Source organism: Anabas testudineus, chromosome 12, assembly GCF_900324465.2.
Source record: "Anabas testudineus chromosome 12, fAnaTes1.2, whole genome shotgun sequence".
In the NCBI taxonomy this organism is placed as follows: domain Eukaryota; kingdom Metazoa; phylum Chordata; class Actinopteri; order Anabantiformes; family Anabantidae; genus Anabas; species Anabas testudineus.
In genome coordinates, this window is record NC_046621.1 from 6,492,748 (window position 1) to 6,511,954 (window position 19,207).

Consider the following 19,207-nt stretch of genomic DNA (forward strand, 5'->3'; position numbering starts at 1 on the left):
AACTGTAGACACATCCAACCACAACGAACATTTCTCGCTCACGCTTTGGCGTTTATGGAAATTCAAGATGATTGAAGTAAACAAAAACACATGGTGCTTTCTTAGCCTGCAAGAAAATAACTGTTGAGGCATGGAGGCAGAAGGAATGGCTACACAGCGTAATTCTCTTTTCCTACAAAGCCGCAGCCAGTGCTATGGTTAGAGAACGTTTTAAAAATATACAAAGGAATGTTTGAGCAGCGATGCAAAATTCTTTTCTTTGACTGATACACTGAGAGACGAACAGAGGAACTGGATTTAAGGCACCAAATATCTGCTTTCAAAAGCTGGAATTCACTAAGTAAATATAAGTTTCCTGTTTAAAGCTTGTGTGACCATTTGGAGATTTTTCTCAAATGTAGACTGGTTTAATAGGTGTGTGGGTAAGAAATAACTGCACATCAGAAGCACATGGTACATGATGAATAACATAAAACTGGTAAAATACTGATATAAAACCAAACCAAACCAAACATTTGCACCATTTGATTCCTTCTTGACTTCAATCGACATCTGTTATGTCTTCATCCGTTAACACTGAAGCCTTTTAGTCTGATCTTGGCTATTGCTATGGCTAAAGAATAACTTATTAGAGCAACAAATATCGAGCAGTAGATGATCTCAAACACAAGAGCAGGACACCGTTTCAATTTGAAATAGTCTGTAGATTTAACAACAAGGAGGAATTCCTCTGACAACTCTCAAAGACTCACACATCACAGATTCAAACAAATCATTCTTAAACAAACATAGTAACTAACCACTAACACCGTTTACACACCGGGGCAAAAAAAAGTGCTGGTGCTGGTGTTTGATAAAAATACATACAAATCAAAGTTTAAATGGCTGCTTTTATTAATCCACTTCTGTGGTAAACATACTTCTTTACATAGCTCAGTGACTATATAATAGCTGGTTCCAACATCTGCTCTTCAAATTTTAGCTTCACTCAGCAGTCTAAACTATACACACGAGAGGCCACAATTTACTCAGTATAGCTGTACGACTACACACTGAGGGAAAAAGAAGGACGTGTTAACAATTACAATCACTGCAGCATAATGCCACGTGAGGAGTAAATCATTCAAAATACTCCAAGGATCCAACCTCGCATCTTTGCTATAACAGATTCAGAACTTTATCTCAGAAGGCCTAACAAGCGAAATATAAGACTGTTTGTGCACAGTCCTTTATCTTAGCATAAAAGGAATATTTACACGGTACACAGATAAGAGGGAATTTCTGCGGCATGCCCGGATTGTCTGTGGCGGCACCAGTCAGCAAAACTGGATGCTGAGATCAAACTACAGTAGCTTATGCAGAAACAGCCAGTGGTGTCAGTTTTGATGAAGTTTCCTATGACATAGGCGCCACCCAGACCTTTTATCAACACAGAGGGCACTGAAGTGCCGCTGACTCACATCCTGTCCTATGTCTCCAGAGTTAAACCTTCCTTAGTCACCAGCAGTTGACGTTTTTCTTTTTCTTTTTTAAGTTACAAAGACACGCTGGAAAAGGATGGCCTTATCTCTTTATCTTCAAAAACAATAACAAACATTTCCCGGAACATATGAGTCACAAAAATTATTAAAATGCAAAACTGAACAGTCAACAGAGCCACTGATGACGCTGAACAGTTGATGTGTGACAGAATCTATGATTTTACTTCTAAAATCAATACATCATCAACAATATATCATTCAACTCCTTAATTTAAAAAAATAAATAGACAATTTTGAGTCTGAGTGTGTTGTTAAAAAGGGCCTGAAAGGCATAAGACAATATGTGATACTATGGGTTTTGTGCATGTACAATCATTTTTAATAAACACTGTACCTTTGTGAAACAGTTCCTGGAGGCTCTCTGCACTCTGGCTGAGCACTGCCCAGACCTCCTCCTCCTGGAGCGGGCCTCCTCGAACCTCCAAGGCTTCTGCCAAAGACACATGCATCTTCCCTGCGCAGATAGAGAAACAGGACAACTGAATTACAAATAGAGAAACACGTTTTAATCACAACTTAGAGAAAGCAACACATCTTTCTTTTATTTTCTTTAGTCTATATCGCAGAAACCTCTTGCAAAAGGCTTGGGGGTGGATTGGGGCCATGAAACTCCCACATCTTGATGAAAATGTCTTATCAATGTCAGCAGTCGAGTAGGTAGAGCAGGCACATGGTGTGCGCATGCACATAGACACATAGACGCTCAACAGAGCAACAATTTATTATTATGAGCCTCAATCAGCTCGTGAGGTTTAAGAGAACAGCAGCTAAATGGTGATAGCTAATGGTGATAGCTAATCTATAAAAGCCACAAGAGACACTTTTTAATGTGATCTTAAAGGTGTTTGTTGCTGTACACACACATAATAAACTTTTCTGTATCTTGCATGTTATAAAATTATATAACCGGGTCAAACTCAAAGTTAGGTAGTTTATATTTCTTGTAGACAGAAGCGATACAGAAGATTTTGACACAGAACAGACTACATGTTAACACTTACACTGATTGTTCTGCACAGATTTAGATTACACACATGCCGTAACATGCTACGTGTAAGGGAGAGACTCAAGTGGCCCTCATTTGTGATGTCATTAAATTGTGATTTTCTTGTTACAAAAGGTAAGACATGTTTTCACAGTCGTATCCCTCCAAACTAAACAAGTACTCCAATTTAACAGGGGTCTGTGAGCTACAAATGCTCTCCTCCATCGCCGCTCACTCTCTAAACTCTGGCACCAGTTCTGCAACGACAGTGGCGTCCAATATTCACGAGCCAACCATGACATGATGCAAATGTGAGCAAAACAGACTGAGTTTTGACAGACAACTTCTTACTTAAAAAAAGAAAAGATTAGCGCTCATGGTAGCCTACAGATAAAGATTTATTAAAATCACTGTAAGTGGGTGATTAGACAAAAGTACAGTTTCCATAAAGAGACAATTTCATGAATAAACGTTGCATATTTACTGTATATTGTATATTTCTGACCAATTGTGACTTTTTTAAAGTATGTATAAGTGTATGTTTGTGTATATATATATATATATATATATATATATATATGTATATATATATATATATATATATATATATATATATATATATATATATATATATGTGTATATATGTATATGTGTATATATATATGTATTGCCCACATGCTCAAATGCAAATATCCAAATATTTAGGGCAATGCAAAGACATTCACAGAGGACAGTGTGCTAAATAAAGCTCAGAGTGTACAGAGGTGTGTTGCAATCATATGGAAGGGAACAAATTCACACAGCACCAAACAAATAACAGAAAAAATAGTCTTTGTGGAGCAGCCATGACTCGTGTCTGAACTCAATTATCACTTCCCTTCAGAAGAAGACGCTTAAACCAAAAGACGTGTTCTCTGATAATGCAGCTTTAGCTTAAATTGACGCTCCTACATCTTGTTTTATAGCAATTTAACAGTATCTGTCTATTCCATTCCCAACTCTAAAGACAAAAACCAAAATAACCTTTTGTTATGGTTTCACTTCCTGACCAGACTTCACTCTGCAGCAAATCTAAAATCCATAAAACCCTTTGTGAAACGGCCCAAGTCACTTCACAAATGATCTTTTCGTACTCTACAATTATGTGCAATAATAAAGTTTCACATGATAATGCTGGAAACCTACTGTTAGTGATTAGTGAGTCTTAGCCTTCTATTGTTCCTCCACTTTCTGTCTTTATATGATCTAGACCTCAAAGAAGAAAGTTTAGTCTGCAGCCAGTGACTACATTTCCCACTCAGCCACAAAATATGACTCTGACAAGACAGGCATGTCACATTTAAGAATGTAGCCTATGTTTCTGGCCAAAAAACTAAAGCTTTAAACCATTCGCAAAACTGTATATTTAGCTGATTCCTTTACTGAAAACATAATCATCAATTCAATGTTGACAGCTTTTCCGATGTTTTATTGTTTTCACCCTTTCAGAAGTTGAGTTAACCCACATTAAACACAGCACAGTGGATTTAGACGTACTAGATCCCAGCTCTCACTCAGGGTTTCATAAATCAAAAAATGTTGGCCTAATACACAAAAACAATGCAGATGTAAAAAAAAAATGCATCTAAAACAGAAAGATATCACAGTTCCTTTGCAAGATCAGTCGAATGTCAGTCAATATGAGGGGAAATGATCTCGGAACTTTAAACAAATTTTGTTCCAGTCCATCAGCAGTCAAGTGATCGATACATCGATCGACCAAAAAGCACCACAGTGACCTGAACATTTTGAAAACAAGCAGCAAGCAAAACACGCATCATGTTTGGCATCATGAGCTACATCTGAGAATATGACATATTCATAAATTTGCGGCATGAAGTGGGTCATCATTACTGTCTGGCTTTATTACCAAAAGTAGTATGTGAAACAACATTGCTTCTGTGAATCGAAGTTTTGTGAAGAGAGTTAATGAGTAAGCATGTCATAGGCCTGAAATGTTTATGCAGGAATGCAGGTTAGCCATTATTGTCAATAGGAGGCGTGAAGTGTGAGGCAAAGTGGGCTACTACCCATTTTGCTCATTACCCATGAGAATGGGGAGTGCGGGTGCTGTGAAGACTGATTGTTTTGCAGCCCTTGTTATTTCAACAGAGATCTACAGTGGAATGTTTTTATCCACACTGGGGCTGCTGAGCAGGCCAGCTCCCCTCTCACTGGACTATGGTCCTGCTCATTATTGAGGGGGCTTAGGAGGCAGCGACCCAAAACATGAGCGCAGACAGCCATCACCACTTCAGCACCTCACTCGCGTTCTCCTTTTCAAACAGTGGGGATGTTTGTTCCCAGGTATTCCCACACTATAGCTCGAAAGAATAAATCCAATAAAGGCTTAGTCTGCTGCCGCTGTTAAGTGTTTGAAATCTTGGCAACAGTCACAAGGATTTTAAAGAGTATAATCCAAGAAACGTGATAGTGTTCCTTACTCTGCACTTCCTTTCCTCCCACCTTCCTGTCCGCGACTCCGCTACAACCCATGAGATGGATTTAAAGACAGCCACCTGAAAAACTTCATACTCAGCTGAAGTGAAAACTCTTTTACATTCTGCTGCTTTAAAGCTCATCCCTGTTCGTCTGCCTGGAACAAAAAGTAAGCACATCTCTCTGAAACGTTTGCTCTATGTTGAATCTTTTGAAAACCCAGAGTTGCTGCACTTTCAAAGCAATCATCCACAAAAACACTTTTCACATTCCTCTTTCATTTCCAAAAGCATAACTCCTAACATTAGATATGGGGAGGAATTTGTTCATATCCTCCAAACGTCAGAACTGTGGTCTCAGCTGGCAAACACGTATGGAACAGAAGCCGGTGAGAAGATGAACTCCGCGCCAGCATTGAGGTGAAAATCTTCCTGAAGTCGTCCATGCCAGGAAAATTCAACAACAAACTCTGAGTGAACCTCTATTCCCAGAATCATGCTATATTATGCAACCTGCATGCACACGGTTTAAATTCAAAAAAGCCCCGTTGAATCTAGAACAACCTGGATCAGAATGTCTTTCAAGCCAACATGACTGATGACGTATCCTTGATGTGTTCAAAATGCAGCAAACCAACCCCAGACTGAACTGAGGACATCTATCTTAAGAATATCTTCCCTTACTGCGTATGAACGTAGAGCGTTTGAAGTTTGAAGTGTTCTTCTTCAGGGAATAAGTGTAACAAGAAATTGTGTGTTGAACGGACAGCTGATACTTTCCCATGACAAAAACTGTTAAATGCCGTAGTGGGAACCCAGTGATGGTTTTCATTAATCCTAACCTACTTCCAGTTTAATTAGCAGACACACGTTTCCAGATGACCTAAAGGTATTTGATGGACACAACATTGAGAATCACAGCACCAAACCTGGTGCGGTGCATTGTTCCTCCGCACTGGTTTGTCTAACTAACCAGTAAAGCCAGTCTGGATCTTGGTGTTTTGTTTTCAGCAGTTCCAGGATCCGGACTAGTCAGAAGGAAAGTCATGGCTATTTCACAACTATCAACTCAGCTCTGGACTGACGGCCCTCACGTCTCATTTTGGTCTCAACCTCATCCGCTCCATTTCTGTTAATCACAGGGTTGCTATGAGTACCGTGACATGCGGAGCATGGTTTTGCAAAACCTCACTCCAACTCCCCCCTTTTAACACACTAACTCTACCCAGTCACCCACCCATTTTTTCCTGTGAGAAGGCTCACACCTCCATCAGAGATGGGCTTATCACTTCAATACTGAATGCAAATATAATATTCAAAACTCTCGTGACCTTTGACTTGGAGTTGAGTGTACTACCTTTCTATGGTAATGAAGGGGGAGGGGGTACAAGCTGCCTTCTTAAACCCCCCATAAACACATGAGTCTGAGTCTGAACTGACACACGATGTGTGTTTAAAGCCATTCTGGTTTGAGGAGGATCATGTGAACATGTTGTGTAAGTTGTTCAGCATTAACACGCAGGTGGATGAACTTGAAATCAGCTGGACACCTTGTTATTTTTGCAGCCGTGTCTCCTCCCTCCTAAACCTAAAACAGTTAGTGTCCAAACTCAAGATACCCCATGTCAGACCACTTTTAGGTCTAAATTCACCAGGTTATCAGCCAGAAGCACTAATTACTAGTCTGAGAGCAGCCAACATAAGGTCCAGTCTGTGTTTTTAACTAGATAATAAAAGTATCGGCGCTGTGGCTTCGCTCGGCGGATTCAACTCCAGAGGGCACCGGGAAAAGTTAGCGACAACAACACAATAACATTTATTTACATGAAGTATAACTGTGAAAAGTTGAACTTACCAGAGAAGAAGACCTACAAAACTACCGTGGAGGGAAAGGTTCGTACTTCGACGAGGCTATGAGTGCGCACACGAACGGGACCAGACGCCATCCCATCCACAAAGCAACATCTTGGATAGAGTGCGGCGTTCAGGGAGCAGCTTTACCTTTCCACGGTGTTTTCAGCTGCACACGTCCACTAAACTCACGGTACTGTTCTCCAAGCGGCTGCAGTTAACAAATAAAGCAGTCTCCACTGCGGGGACGACTTATGAACCCGGTTTTAGATCCCACCACACAGCTCCGAAGTCGCTTCCAGCCCAACCAAGTTACCATTGCTGCCGAGGAGCGCACTAACCCCTCCCTCGGCGCAGCGAGCGTGGGCTGACTGGGAGTAACCAGACACGTCTGTGCGGCGGCTCATTGGCCTGAGCTCGGTACTGTCATTTTACAGTTTCTATAGTAACACACAACTGGGAGTAAAATGCACAAGGAAGGGCAAGACATGGTTTGGTAAACGTTTCCTATACATTACCCAACGTTTAGACAGGCTGCAGCCACCTCCCTCCATCACCATGTCCAAAAATAAAACTATAAATGTAACAGATGACCCCAGATTTTTAACTCTGCAGACAGGTGACTTTCTTTCAAATGATGCACCAATAAGATGAGTAATTCAGTCACCTTTTATTCAAAACACGCCACTACTTTAGACACAGACAGGTGTGGATCAGGTGAAAAAGGGCATTTTTCAAACCAAAACTCAAACTCAAAGCTGAGTTGTCTGAGCAGTCAGGAAGCAATTGACTGCTGAATACTTCCTTCCTTTGGTGCACTTCAAAGCTGACCTATTTCTGGTCTGCCGTGTGCCATCTAGTGGGATATGGCCATCGTTACAAGCTGGCTGATGGTGCAGGGACATGGTTATTATCACCAACCAGGGGCTGGAATGATAAGACTCAGTTAGTGGTTAACACTAGTTTACTCTTTAGTTGCATCAGCTGATATTCAGGTTCTTGAACATTTCAAAAGTATTTATCATTTATCATGCTGCCCTTTCATCTATCCCCAAAAAGGCCACAACTAGTTCACACCTGCACCAGGTTGGACACACTTAATGACCCATTTTAGGTGTTAAGAGGTGTGACTATTACATCCTTCACATCCTCCCCATCCTCCCCATCCTTTGTTTCACCTAATGGGCCTATTCAGGCCAATGGGTGGAGTGAAACCAAACCTGGAGCATACATTTGTGGTCTCCAACTGTCTTCACACTAAAGAATTATATTGGATGAGTAGCGAAACGTTTCAACTTAATAAAAGGAAGTCCACTTGCCATGAGGTAACTTCCAGATAACTTCACCTGGATAACTGAGAATCTGCACCTACATATTTTTTTGAATGCAATCTGTGCTGTTGCGTTTGTACGCTTTTATATGAACCAAACACACGTGTAGGTGAGAATTGAAAGTGCTGGGTTCAGAGTCAGAAAGAAAATCAACTGAATCTTCCTTTTTTTTAAATTGTACACGTGCAAGTGTCTCAACTTAGCCCTTACACAAATAATTAAACGTTTGACTGATACCTGTTATAATTTTATACAAAATGAAACTTGACTTTGTACTACTTACAAACATGTATGTATCACTGTTACACAGTGGTTAACAACAATCACTAATTACTTTAGTAATATTAGGAATTTAAACTTAAATGTAATTGGTCATCACATTATATCATGTGAAATGTATTCCTTGGAATAGAATGACTTAAGAAAAAACAAAAAAAACTTCCTCATTCCCAGCTCATGACGTTTCCAAGGAACTGAAGAGCCATTTCATGCTTGTACATAGTTTTATAGTGAGTGTGGCACCTGGCAAACTATACTATAAAAGTATATAATGTTGTACTTAGACCTAGATATCTCTAAAAACTGTTTTTACTGCTTACTGATTCTTTGCCTGAGGCAGCAAGACCCCATGACTAGAGCAACAGAGGAAACAAGTTCTGATAAAGTGCAACCAAATAGTGAAGTGAAGTGAATTTGAGATTTCCTAATCCTTCTATTTCTGTCAGTACTTTCCTTAATACCTCCTCATCAGTGCTGGTCTGAGCCCCAGCGGCGATTTGTAGAGCTGACTTGACAGAGTTGCTATGCCTGTTCTGACAGTCTTGGAAATGTGGGGCACCTGGTACTGTAGGATGAAGGCATGTGGTCTGCTGATTGGTGAGTTTAGCTTCTGCGTCCAGCTGGAGAGCATTAAAAACCTTCCTGGAGCTTTTTCCTTTCCACTGGCTTTAAAATGTGTTCCTCCGTTTGCCACGAGTTCTTAAAAAATGTGAGGGAACATTCAGAAATGAATGAGAGCTTATGATAACGTTGATGTGAGTGGAGCTGTTGGGCATATATTTAAATCCTTAAGTTTACAGCCCTGTACCCTAAGCATCCAAATCAGTCTACTTTAAATGTATAAAAAGCTGATTTGGATAGAGCCTTGTCCAAGCAGGTTCCTGTGTTTCAGACATCCACCACCCTGGCAAGTGATGATTTAGGTAAGATACTGACTCACTAATACAATCACTCATTACCAGATTTAAATACATATTTTAATTTATATTACTTTGTACAGGAAAGCTTTGTAGACGGGTGAATAGTTTTTGTTTGCACTGTAACTCAAAGTCTTTACAGGTCACTGTGTTTCTTCCAGTGGTTTGGAACAAGGCAGCAACCCCTGGCTGCAATTCAGGTTCCCAGAAGTGCTACAGAACATGAGCCTTTATCAGCTCATCTCAGGTGTGACTTCCCTGTGAGTCTGACATTACAGGTCATTTGATTAGAGGATGACGAAAGTTGAAGTGAAACTGTCTGAATGTACCCTTTAGCAGTAAAACTATATAAGGCTATTTACCTTTTGTATTTAATCAATCCTTTTTTTTTAAATCACAGGTTGACAGCAGCAGCAAAAATAGAGTTTAAAAAAAGAGGCAGAGTAGAAAATGACACAAATCAGTAAGTGTAAATGGCAGCCTGGAGAGAAGATATAAAGGTTTACATAATGTGATGATGGATTTTGGATGCATCATTAACCACATTTTAAAACCAAGTATTAAGGTTGCTGCAGAACGTCCCACTTGTTGCAATGACATAAACTTTAGACAAACAAGATTGTTGATGTGCAGGTAGTATGTGTGCAACACAGTGATCTATCCAATGAAAGAAAAATGTTGCAAAACCAGTTATTTTCTATCAGCAGAGATGATAGAACAACAATGCCTGACTGAAACACAGACTGAAACTGCAGCTGCATAGCAAACATATTTAAATTACCACTCAATGCTTAGGTCAACCAGGTCATGCATATTATTAATCTTATAATGAAACAGGAATCAGAATCATATCTCATTGTCAGCAGCAGCCAGGCACCATTATAGCCTGAATTAAATGAAGTATAATTTCACCCCCTTTTGAGCCCTCTTCAGATGAATATATGTGATGTTTTTAATCAATGTAATGTCTTTGGAGTGCCACAAAATACTTCTGCTCTGTTGGAGGCTCTTCATAGGCTGACATAAAAAATGCATTGGGTTTCAAAAGTGGTGCCCATTAAAAAAAAAATGCTAAAAAAAGGTATAGACTACTAACACAAAAGCATTTAGCATGGTAAACAGCCTAGATTTGTGTGGACCAAAACAGAAACCTGTTGATAGGCACTGCAGCTTTAAAAAATAAATTATATTTTGGTTTTGTAAGGGCGCATACAGTACATGAACCTTATTGAACTACAAGTCATTAAAAATATTAGTTTGCTTATTTTCCCTTTATTTGATGTTAAATTTTGATTGAAGACACCAGGCTGTATGTCCATCATTGAGTGGGACAGTAGAGGATGGGATCAGACTGAGAGATGCCCCTACACCAAACACCTCTCCCACCCAGACACACAGGCTCCATGTGATCTTGTCATATTTCATTAGGGTGCCGGTGAAATATTAAATTGAACAAACTATTCCAGTATTTGTAACAAGTCCAATTGTGGTTAAACCTCTGCCTTCACACTTATTCATAGACTCAAAAGTACTGATTCCCTGAGCCAACATGGCGGCCGAGTTGACGCATGGGACCACAGGCTAACAAGCGGCTAGCTGCTAGCATTAGCTTGTGGGAGGCAGGGAGAAGCTTCTGGCAACAGAGAGAATTAGAGTCGAACTATATGAGGTGACAGAGTTAATAATAAGTTTACAAAATATTTCAAGTTAATTAAACTCACAGCTGCACTGATTCTTCTTCAGCTTCTCCTCCGACTTGCTGCCCCTCCTTTGACGCATGACCGCCCCCACAGGTGGGAGTTGGAATCGCAATTGCTCATAGTGAGCAAGCGCCTCAGTCATTTAAACCTGGTGGGAACAGGGCTGTATATTTATTTGACTCATCATTTATTTATTAAGTTTTGCATTTCTGTGTCTCGATTAAAGATTACTGTATGGTTTGTAGGTGGGGGGAGCTTCTCTGGGGGGCGCCATTGCTCATCCTCCCTCCATCCCTCTCTCTCTCTCTCTCTCTCTCCTTCTCTCTGCTCGGGCTTTGACGTCAGACGTGCTCCTGTGCGGTTGCTATAGCAACATATTTCCCTATCTCCCCCCCTCCTGCTCTCCCCTCCCTCCCCCCTCCCTCTCTGCTCTGGTAGGTCCACAATGGTACAGCCAGCATCTTGCAGCACAATGGTTGCAAGGTGGTGAGCTGGGGGAGAGTGATTCAGCATCAGCAAACCTCAGTTCCGTCCACCGCTGCTTTTTATTTCTGTCCTCATCTCTGTGTTTGTCTCCTCGATTTTATCCTTTACGAACGTTTCAAATTCAATCTCCAGCCATGGTGGCCGCAATGTTTCCCGTCGGGATGTTTTGAGGAGGACTGGGCTCGTCATCAGCTGGCACGGAATGGTAAGGCCTGACGGGTTTGCTTAATGTGGATGCGATGCTTGGACTTCAGCTGCCTGGAGGGTGGAGTGATGACTATTGATTGCAAGGGAAGGTTAATGAAGTCCACTAGCGATGCCTCGGTGGGAAAGGGACAGAGATTAAAAAAAAAAAAAATTAACCCCATCTTGATGCATTCATCACCGCGGATGTTGTTTTATAACAACTAGCAGCGACCAGCACAGTGCGGGGATTTTATTATGGCGTTAGTCTGTCCATCCATTCACACAGCCTGCAATAGGCTTAATCACTTTGTCCCTAAATGGACGTCGAGAATAGCATCATTAAATAGGCTACTTCTGTTTTGTTATATAATATTTTCACTTTAAAATCTCTACTGTTTCATCGTGCATGTATTTAATTGGACCATACCCACATGTTCTGACTAGTTTTAGGTTTGGCCGACTGCTGGCTGCTCACAGGAATATTGTGCATTTTTGATTGGGAGTGGTGCAAATGGATGATGGATGAATGACGCTCTTCAAAACACAAGCCTCACACAGGCTACATACTGTAGGCCTACATGCAGAGTTGGTCCCTCCTCCCCCTCAGAAGTCAGCTGCGCACCTTGTGCATTATGCAGATCACCACCACTCCACCAGGGATATGGGACCAGATCCATCATAAGTGCTGAAAAGTAGATAGCCTGTTCTCGGACAAACAGCCTGAATTAATGATGATTCATTGATTAAGTGGATTTTTCTCAGTGGTGGTTTTGATACTGGTACAATGAGCGTTTGTGGTGTACATCAAGGGAAAGTTTAAGTAATTTGTGGAGGCTTTGTCATTAAATGTGAACTTGAAACAGTGCAGAGGGGGTGGGATGTTATTCACTTTCATGTGGGTTCATGTGCTGGACACATTAAATGAAAGCTACAGAGGTAATTTCTCAAAATGCACTTTATTATGATCATTCTTCTGCAGTAAGAAATATAATTCTGGTTTGTCTGTAAACCCACCTTCCCAAAGATGCAGACATACAGAGCTGTTATGAATGCAAACAACTGAGCTGGATTGAGCCTCTGGATGTATTATGAAATTAAAAGAGTCTCTTGTTTGGTGCATGCCTACAGTTAGTACTAATTGCTGGTGCTGTGCTGGTGCTATGGTGTCACAACAAACTCTCCATGTTCAGGACAGAATAAGAGAGGTTTTAGCACTGTGACCTTGGTTGCTGAATTATTCATGACCAGACTTCTATGCTTGTGAAAGTGCTGCTGGGAATATGCTTAACAATTAAACAAAGCTTTTTTTATATGGCTTTTCTATAGTGGCTGAAGAGAGTGACATCTCTCTTTCAATAGAGAAATACAGTCACCCTCCATCTCTTTATCCTCCTTCTCATCACCAGCTTTGTGCAAATCATGTGTCTGGCAAAATGTTTATATACTATATATTCACTATAGTGAAACAGTCAGTGCCTTATTTGAGGTAGTAGCCACTGCGTGTCTATACAGACTGATAATCACTGATATAGATTTTTAGGTAGGCAGCTTGTTTATTCCATGGAGGATCATCAATGGAAACAGCCACCAGCAGACTAATGTTATCTTCCTGTGGAGGACGCCTGCATTTTAATTCCAATTTGTTTTGCAGACTTTGGAGCATCAGTATACTAATCCCTTGTTATGTAATGAAATAAAGCAATGTAGCATGAGATTATGGTGGTATTGCAGGCATGATTAATGAACAAAGTTAGGAACTAAGCCTACAACTAATTGATTAACCTGCTGTTTTTTTTCCAATTAATCAGTTATTGTCTAACACATAATAGTGAAAAATGCCCTCCCCAGTCACATTGAGTCCAAGGTGACATCTTCAAATGTGCAAACAAAAGTCTAAAAAACATATAGTTTACGATATTCAGTTTACGATGACAGGAAAAGGAATGACACGTTCTGGAAACGAATGGAGGTGAACACTAGTGCTGGAAAATACTGACAAAACAAGCCAGACAAAGTGGCTTACAGAGGATGAATGTGAGAAGTTCAGACTTCAAACAACCCCAGCTGACAATCAATTATATAAATGTCCTCATCAATCTTTTGGGTGGATGTTCTATAGTTATATAAAACTCAAAATTGTCATTAGAAAAGAATGGATTACTGAGAAGCACAGCTGTCATCACTTGCTGACCCCAGCTGAGTCTTATGCCTTGCTGTATCTTAACCAATATGTAGTTATGGCAGCTCAGCATGGTGTGTAACGAAACAAGGTACAAAAGAAAAGAGCACGGATCACCTTTGATAAACGTGCTACCACAGAATGAAATGAGTTGCAGAGGGAAAGAACAGCTTCAGTATAAGTTGCTGATGTTGTTGCATGAGTAGGGGTGTGTTTACCTTTAGCTTTTGGTTCATATGATTATAGATATAACAGAAGAAACAGGGATGTAGTACAACTACAGACAAAGAGAAATGTGCCTGCAGAGTGAGATGCACCTTTACATAAATTGGATTTGATTTGACAAATATGCAGCTTTTACTTGCTTTGCAGATAGCTGAGTGCTAAATTTCAAGCTGTGATAGATTCAGTCCCGAACTCCTCACAGCACATCTGTAGAGAGATTTAAGAGTCAGACATTTCTGCTACTCTAAGGCCATCAAAGGATTATAGTTAAAGTTGAAAACATGCCTTATATCACAGAAACGTCTCTTAATGCATTCTCATTAAAGAGTGGTATTTGTATTGGTGAAGGCACACACACACACACACGGAGCATATGGGGATATGAAAATGTGTATACGTTAAGTACAAGGTGAGATAAATATCCATACTCTGGCAGGACGGGTCTATTTTACAGACTGTAGCCACATATCATCAGATTTTCTGTATGTAAATGAAATGAATTTCCTAAGTGTATCTGGGTGGTTGTTTTACAGAAGGTACAGAGGTTACAATAGAGTGCTCCATTCTTGCCCTCTTCATCCGAATGTGTTCCAGGTTCAGTTGAACATGCTCATACACCTGCCAAAACTGTACACGCGGATCCATGCATCTGAAAAACGACAGTGTAAGCAGCTTTTCAGTGAACATGTTTGTTGTTTACATAAAGTGAATCAAGGAATGTCAATGGGAACTGGGAGGAAGACAACAGATGAGAAGAGAGACAGGAGAGGATTCGTGTATTCAGCTCTAAAGAAACAAATCAATAGATGTCGGTGAACGTTCAGATTCTCCCAGCCTGTAGATGAGCTCAGGAGTCAGTGCTGTCTCTTGTTTTCCTGGCTGGGCCTGCAGTTTGAAGTGCTTCCCTTCCCCTCCCCTGAGCCCAAATGGGAGGCTGTGCTGCGCTTGGCTCAGGCTGCACAGTAACGGCAAGGCTGCATACTGCAGGAGAGACTGAGGCTGCTGAACCAAGCACTCACAATGAAGCTCCAACGGAGGGGGAGGGGAGGCGGTTGCAGCAAGGCTGGGAGACTGGGATCAAGAATGGTGGGAGCAAGGGAGGGACAAAAGAGAGACAGGAAAGAGAGAATACAAGCTCCTATTATGGATGGAGGGAGGAATGAATGAAGAAATACATGGATGTGTCAATTGGTTGTTTGGAAGTGTGTGTAAGCCTGAAAGCAGAAGAATGACACAGGGGCGATTAGTGTTGAGAGGAGAGGAAGCAGAATATGATACAACAGGAAACAGTATAAAAATATTTAACATGTTAAACAGAAGACATTTGCCTAAAAGTCAGGTTCAATTCTATGAACAAGGAATAAAGTGAGGGTTAACTTAGAAACACTGTGCTGTGGGCTAAAGCAGGTCAGAATAAGCCTATAAAATATACACACACGTACTACACAGAGATGAACCTCTTTATTCTCTGTTACACACACCTACTACACTAACATGATTGCCACATTATTATTTAGAAAGAGTCAAAATATATGTATTTTTTTTTTCAGCAAGCCATGTGAAATATTGGGCGCATTTCTTTCTGTGAAATAATTTTGACCTTTCAGTCAAGAGACATTTTCAGTAGATATTGGCATGAAATGTCCCCTGGCTGCACTTCTCTGACTAATAATGAAAGGGGCTCTCACGGCACATGATAAATATCTCATATCATGTCCTTTTCTAATAATGTGTAGCATGAAAAACGTCACCTGCGTTCCCACAGCTTTTGTTGTAAGCATTTCATATCAGATATTATAATATTGAAGATTATTGTTTGTTTACCATTTCATATATATATTGATGTCATGATATTTCTGCTCTACTCACAGAATTGCGCCTTTGTTGGGGACCATACCTGGAATAGTAAAATATTTATATCGGTGGTTTGCATTTTGTTGTAGCGTCTGTTGCTTCCGCTGTAGTCATGCTGTGGCTGATTCAGTTTGGTTAATCAGGCAGACATTTCTGAATATGCTAGACAGCTGTCACATATTTAACTTTTATATTTATTTCCATTTATCTTGAGTTTAGCGTAATGTAGTGTGACAATATGAAGGGAAATTTGTAATCATCCTCCAGGGGCGACGATAAGGTGCTTTCCTTATTTTTATTTATTTATTTAACTACTTATCTCATCAGGAGATGAGGATGTGTTCTGCTTCACCACTAACAAATGTTTACTTCCATGAGAGACATTTTAATCATCACAGAAACATATGCATAAGGTATAACTAATAACATTAATGACAGATTCATGCCAGTGAGCCAGCACAGAGATTAGACCTTTTATCACATCAAAGCTGGAAAACCATGGCTGTAACAGATAACATTAATAAGGGCTGCGTCCCCTTTAGATTGTTAGATATTTATACATGCTCACTAAGGAGTACCACTTACTGGAACACTCACAAACTGAAAAATTAAGACTATTAATTACAGATTTTTACTCCCAATCAAAAAGTCTAAATGTCTGTGAAAGACGAATATTTGATGCTCCTGCTTCTGACACGTTCACTGCACATGACCTCAGACAGATTAATCAGACAGATTGTCCAGTGTCGAAAGATCAGCACGTTCATAGGTGTCTGACAATGTTTTATCCTGTTTGCAGATGTGTAAGCATCATAATTCCAGACAGCAGAGTCAGAAACAGATTTCACATCAGCCTCTTAATTTCTGACAACAATTACATATTACACTTGGCTAAAAGACCACTAACAACAACAATACACCAATATTAGTACTTATGGAAAGAATTCAGCTAATTTAAAAGGAGTTATACACCCTTTATTTTCAGTTTGTGTTTTTTCTGACTCACTCACAGTCTTTGACAGGCCATGCCAGTCTACAGTATATGGTGGAGCACAGCTACCTGCACAGCTGGCCTGTTGTTAGCAACACATGTTTTGGACTGTTCTTTGGATTTAAAGTATTTGAAGATATCACCTCTGGGTTTGGGAAATGGTGAGAGGCAACAGTTAATTAGTTGGACTGGACTGAAAAATAGAAAAGCTGATTGACTGTCCAATTTGAGAAAATAACTGGCAGATTAAATACTAATGAAAACATTCTTCACCTGCCATATTTTAGATGGAGAGTAGAGTCTTTACAACACCATTATTTGGTGCAGTATTTACATATTTAGTTACAGATTTTATGTATTGTGTTTGTGCAATATCAGCGTCTTTCTTTCTACTCACTCATTCTGCATAAATATACAACATATAAAATGTCATATTTTATTAAATACTTTATAGTACTTTTTCTCAGGTTATGTTGCCTCATCCTGGGTCAACAGAACTCTTCTTTATCTGGGATATGGTCTTCCCACCTTGCGATAACTTAGATAGATAGACATTTTTTTAATATATATATTTTTCTGTAAATTTGCAGTTGTGTTACAATATATCCTGTGCAAATAGATGTGTCCATGTACACTGATACTATGACTTGACTAACTTTGTTAACTTGAAGCTTTTTATTTGGTGTGACTACTAAGCACAACACTAGTTCATTGAAGATGTTTTGGTCATGTTGGTTTAATTAAATTTGATCATCTCATCACCGGTGATTATTCTACAATAATGGCTCTCAATCCTGGTCCTCCAGAGGCTGATATGCATCTTTGCATTATCCAGGCTTGTGTAGTACACTAGCAAACAAAACAGAAAAACAAATGTTCACTTGATTCTGAGTATTAACGTTAGGATGAACTGCTGGACAGTGGGACTTTGACTGCAGAGTATGGGGAGAAATCATTGGTTTGTCTGAGGCTTTGTTGTGCCCATTGGGGTGGATGTAACAGAATGCTCAGGATCCAAATAACAAGGACTACATCTGCAGAGCACACATACACATGCACACACACCAGCACAATTCAGCATCAGCAAGGCCAGCAGCAGAGAGAGAGTAATGGTTTGCTGGATCAGTAATATGCATTAGCCGATTGAAGATAATTAAAACCTACTCACTCTTTGTTTCACACTGTCTTTCTTCTTAGTTTTATTCTTGAGTTTCTCTAGTTTTCCTCTTAATAACAGTTGTCTTATCAGTGGACAGGCTGAGTCTTTTGTAGCGCTGTACTATTTGTGTCTGTGAATATGTCTCGCCGTGTGTGGGACTTATCGCCATTGGTCTTACATGAAATAGCTCTGGCAGTGGATCAGAGAGAGCTCTTAAATTGGTTGAAATTTGTGATCACAGGCTGGTAAAATCAAAATGAAGTGTCAGACATTAACAGGCAATTCCACAGGAGGATTATGACATTGCTACAACCATCATAATGACTGATACAAATGGCCAGTTTTACACAATCTATGGTTCAAAGAGTCCAGAAGTTGTGTGATGTACATCCTGCAGAAGAAAAGTAAAGTTGCTCTCTAAACTCTGATGCAATACTAAGCAACATGACTAAGAAAGAAAGCCTCAGGAGTACTACACAGGAAGGAAAACCTTTTAAATACTGTGGTTGATGCTCGTGTGTTTAGTTGATTCATAGTATTTTCTTCACCTGATTCTGCATTTAGGTTTCACTTAAACTCAAATCACAAAATCGTGAAAATCAAGTCAAATTTGGCACAACTGTCAACTTGGACTGATTTGATTTTTTGTGGCCAGAGGTTAAAGGTCAAGGTTACACTGACTTCAGGTTCATCCACTTCATTTGGTCCCCTCTTGTGAACTGATATGTCAGGTATGCTTTAAGGTAATTTCTTCAGATTTGCCACAACTGTCCACTTGGACTCCACGAGGAACTGATTAGCTAGATTTTGGTAGCCAGAGGTTAAAGGCCAAAATCACAGTCACCTTATGTTCATGATTCTTGTTGTGAATGTGATGTCTCAGGTTGTCTTTCATCCACCTGGACTTATGCTTATTAGAATATGAGTCTGAACTGGCAACTCATTGTATTTTGATATATTCATGGAAAAGCACTGAAAGACACAGTTTCACAGTAGACTAGCTGAAATGTGGCTAACAACAACACAACAATAAACTGTCTTCACTT

The 19,207-nt window shown here is 40.0% G+C and overlaps 2 protein-coding genes across 14 annotated transcripts in view; one reads left to right on the top strand and one right to left on the bottom strand.

Annotated features, from left to right (window-relative positions):
- ptpn13 (protein tyrosine phosphatase non-receptor type 13) overlaps positions 1–7,195 on the bottom strand; it is a 36,332-nt gene extending 29,137 nt beyond the window's left edge. For 5 of the 6 annotated variants that reach the window (XM_026353651.1, XM_026353647.1, XM_026353650.1 and 2 more), the window contains exons 1-2: positions 6,859–7,194; positions 1,876–1,995 (exon numbers count right to left, since the gene is read on the bottom strand). In XM_026353651.1, the coding sequence (XP_026209436.1) occupies positions 1,876–1,990 (115 nt within the window). In that variant the 5' untranslated portion in view covers positions 1,991–1,995; positions 6,859–7,194. Of the gene's footprint in view, positions 1–1,875; positions 1,996–6,858 lie in introns of all 6 variants that reach the window. The other variant, XM_026353648.1, reaches the window with a different exon arrangement.
- Positions 7,196–11,520: 4,325 nt separating this feature from the next.
- mapk10 (mitogen-activated protein kinase 10) overlaps positions 11,521–19,207 on the top strand; it is a 28,284-nt gene continuing 20,597 nt past the window's right edge. For all 8 annotated transcript variants that reach the window (XM_026356449.1, XM_026356450.1, XM_026356447.1 and 5 more), the window contains exon 1: positions 11,521–11,772. Coding sequence is in view for 6 of the 8 variants with exons in the window: in XM_026356447.1 (XP_026212232.1) it covers positions 11,770–11,772 (3 nt within the window). In the remaining 2 variants the exon portion in view is untranslated. The remainder of the gene's footprint in view (positions 11,773–19,207) is intronic.